At 57.4% G+C, this 2,920-nt stretch overlaps 1 protein-coding gene across 3 annotated transcripts in view; it reads left to right on the top strand.

Moving 5' to 3' along the window:
• Gpr108 (G protein-coupled receptor 108) overlaps positions 1 to 2,920 on the top strand; it is a 13,294-nt gene extending 10,374 nt beyond the window's left edge. For all 3 annotated transcript variants that reach the window (XM_031348173.1, XM_031348172.1, XM_031348174.1), the window contains 10 exons: positions 50 to 81; positions 180 to 255; positions 605 to 678; positions 769 to 886; positions 1,072 to 1,202; positions 1,321 to 1,364; positions 1,624 to 1,673; positions 1,823 to 1,906; positions 1,997 to 2,121; positions 2,699 to 2,920. In XM_031348173.1, the coding sequence (XP_031204033.1) occupies positions 50 to 81; positions 180 to 255; positions 605 to 678; positions 769 to 886; positions 1,072 to 1,202; positions 1,321 to 1,364; positions 1,624 to 1,673; positions 1,823 to 1,906; positions 1,997 to 2,121; positions 2,699 to 2,771 (807 nt within the window). In that variant the 3' untranslated portion in view covers positions 2,772 to 2,920. The remainder of the gene's footprint in view (positions 1 to 49; positions 82 to 179; positions 256 to 604; positions 679 to 768; positions 887 to 1,071; positions 1,203 to 1,320; positions 1,365 to 1,623; positions 1,674 to 1,822; positions 1,907 to 1,996; positions 2,122 to 2,698) is intronic.

Here is a 2,920-nt window from a genome sequence, read left to right as displayed (position 1 = left end):
CCTCTTCAGACTCTACCTGGTCATGTCTGCCTGCTTTCTAGCCGCGGACATCTTCTGGGTGTCTGTGCTCTGCAAGAACACGTAAAGCCCCTCTCTACCCCACCCCCACCTTCCTCTCCACTGATGGCCTCACCTGTTGACCTCAGCAAACGCTCTCTACCCCTTTCTCCCTCTGGCAGATACAGTGTCTTTAAGATCCACTGGCTCATGGCAGCCCTGGCATTCACCAAGAGTGTCTCCTTACTCTTCCACAGCGTGAGCACACAGGGCCCAGTGACAACACAAGGGTGGGATGGTGAGATGGGACATCTGTCTGCCTGTGCACCTTGTCCATTTCATCTCTCTTCCACTCAGACCAGCTCTTGCCACCCATCCTCCAGGAACACTCATTGGCCCAGTCAATGCTGACTTTCCACCCTATTGTCTGACCACCCCCCAACCTGTCTCTTGGGTGGAGGGAGCCCATGGTGACTGACTGTGACCTTCATCTCACCGCACCCCCCAATCACCTGCTTGTTCCATAATTATTCTCTGTGTTCCTAACATCCCTCGTCCCTAGTCCCTATCCTCCTCTCTGACTGCTCATGCATCTGCCCACCTCCAGATCAACTACTACTTCATCAACAGCCAGGGCCACCCCATCGAAGGCCTTGCCGTCATGCACTATATCACACACCTGTGAGTCGCCCAGCTCTGCACACAGGTGGGGGAGGCAAGCAGGGAGGGCTGGTTGGCCACCTCGTCATTAGAGCTGCTGTGGTCTCCCAGGCTGAAGGGCGCCCTTCTCTTCATCACCGTCGCCTTGATCGGCTCAGGCTGGGCCTTTGTGAAGTACGTGCTGTCGGACAAAGAGAAGAAGATTTTTGGGGTTGTGATCCCCCTGCAGGTATGCGGTGTGTGGGGGGAACCTATGAGGGCACAGGGAGGGAGGCTCGGGCGACAATGGAGACATGTAGGGAGAGATTCAGAGAGGAATGCTAGGGATTGATACAGGCTGGGATGCTCAGGTGTAGAGGAAGGAAGTCCGTGGTGTTGGGGATGATGCCACCTGGTACCCTGCCATCCCCACAGGTCCTGGCTAATGTGGCATACATTGTCATTGAATCCCGTGAGGAGGGCGCCAGCGACTATGGGCTCTGGAAGGAGATCCTGTTCCTGGTAGATCTCATCTGCTGTGGTGCCATCCTTTTCCCAGTGGTCTGGTGAGGCCCTGGACCTGCCCTTCAACCCACTGAGGCCCCTCCCCTACCCAAGAGAAGACTCCTGTTCACTGGACAGGGTCAATACTGACCAGTCCCTGTATTCCTCCACCTACCCCAGGTCCATTCGGCATCTGCAGGATGCATCCGGCACTGATGGGAAAGGTGAGGTCCCCTCCTGGGCTTTGTCCTAGCCCTGCTTTCTCTCTGACACCAGGCGCTGGGATCCACTGTCTACATGGCTGTGCGCGTCTTACTCCTCTGTCCCCAGTCATCCAGTCACCCACATACACTTCTCAGTTACTTTTGCTACTGTTCATCCTACTGCCCTGGATCTGCTCCCAGACCCTGTCCCCTTTTCTACTGCCCTCCGCTCCTGCCAGGTTTAGCTATCCTCCTTACCCTACTCTGTGCCCACCCACAGTGGCAGTGAACCTGGCCAGGCTGAAGCTGTTCCGACATTACTACATCATGGTAGGAGTCCTGCCTTCCCTCAGGCCTGAGTCCCACCCCTGCTGCCCTCTGCCCCTGAGCCCTAGCCTTGACTGGACCTCTGTCCTGTGCCCATACCTCCCTCTCCCCCCCCCCCCCCCCCCCCCCCCCCGCCAACTCCATACCCACAGGTCATCTGCTATATCTACTTTACGCGCATCATCGCGATCCTGCTGCGAGTAGCAGTGCCCTTCCAGTGGCAGTGGCTGTACCAGGTGAATAAGGCGGGGTCCCCAAGGAGGGTGTGAGTCGGTGAGAATGTGGGTGACCAGGAAGCCCCACCTAACCCCATGCCCTGCCCCCAGCTCTTGGTGGAGACTTCCACACTGGCCTTCTTCGTGCTCACTGGCTACAAGTTCCAGCCAGCTGGAGACAACCCCTACCTGCAGCTGCCGCAGGAGGATGAGGAGGACGTACAGATGGAGCAAGTGTGAGCAAAGCTGTGGGACATGGCAGGACCAAGGTGTCTTTGGAGCTGGCCCAGAACACTGTTCATAGAGCAGGATGGCCTAGGCCTTGGCTGCTTTTGGGGGTGCGGCTAGGCAGGATTGTGGGTGGTGGGGCCAAAAGGGGCCAAAGGTAGGGTATGGGTGGCTCTAATGCTGGTCCAAGTGCTTAGAGATACCTAGGAGTGGGACAGAGCTGGCTCTGAGGTAGGCTGCGGAGGATGAGGGTTAGGCTCTAGGTGATCTACAGGAATGTGGAGGGTGGACAGGTCTGGAATCACTGTAGGGGTGGGGTTAGATTATTGGTAGAGGAGGGTGGGCTGTGGCACCCACCTCTGAGAAGCCACAGAGGCAAGCTGGGTCAGGACTGGACAGCTCTGGAGTGGCGGGAGCTAGGCAGGTTTGACAGCAGGGATGAGACTGATGTACTAACCACTGGGCTACGTCTAGGGGTGGGGAGGGGAAAGACGGAATGGGAGTAGGTGGGGCTAAAGCGGCTCCTGGCAGGGTCTGCTCCCATTCAGCTGCTAGACTTTGCTTCTACTGTGTACTCTTCCCCAGGATGACAGACTCTGGGTTTCGGGAAGGCCTGTCCAAAGTTAACAAGACAGCCAGTGGCCGGGAGCTGTTGTGACTTCCCTGTGTCCAGCGAGCTGCCCTCAGACCTTCTGCACCTCGCACCCCTACACTTGTTTGTCTTCAAGTGTGCAGGGAGTCCGAGGGGATGCTGCTGACAAGGCACCCAGGATGCCCGAGGATTCCCGAGGAGCCTTTCAGAAAAGA

Source organism: Mastomys coucha, unplaced genomic scaffold, assembly GCF_008632895.1.
Source record: "Mastomys coucha isolate ucsf_1 unplaced genomic scaffold, UCSF_Mcou_1 pScaffold3, whole genome shotgun sequence".
NCBI classification, from domain to species: domain Eukaryota; kingdom Metazoa; phylum Chordata; class Mammalia; order Rodentia; family Muridae; genus Mastomys; species Mastomys coucha.
This window is presented reverse-complemented; position numbering and strand designations above follow the sequence as displayed.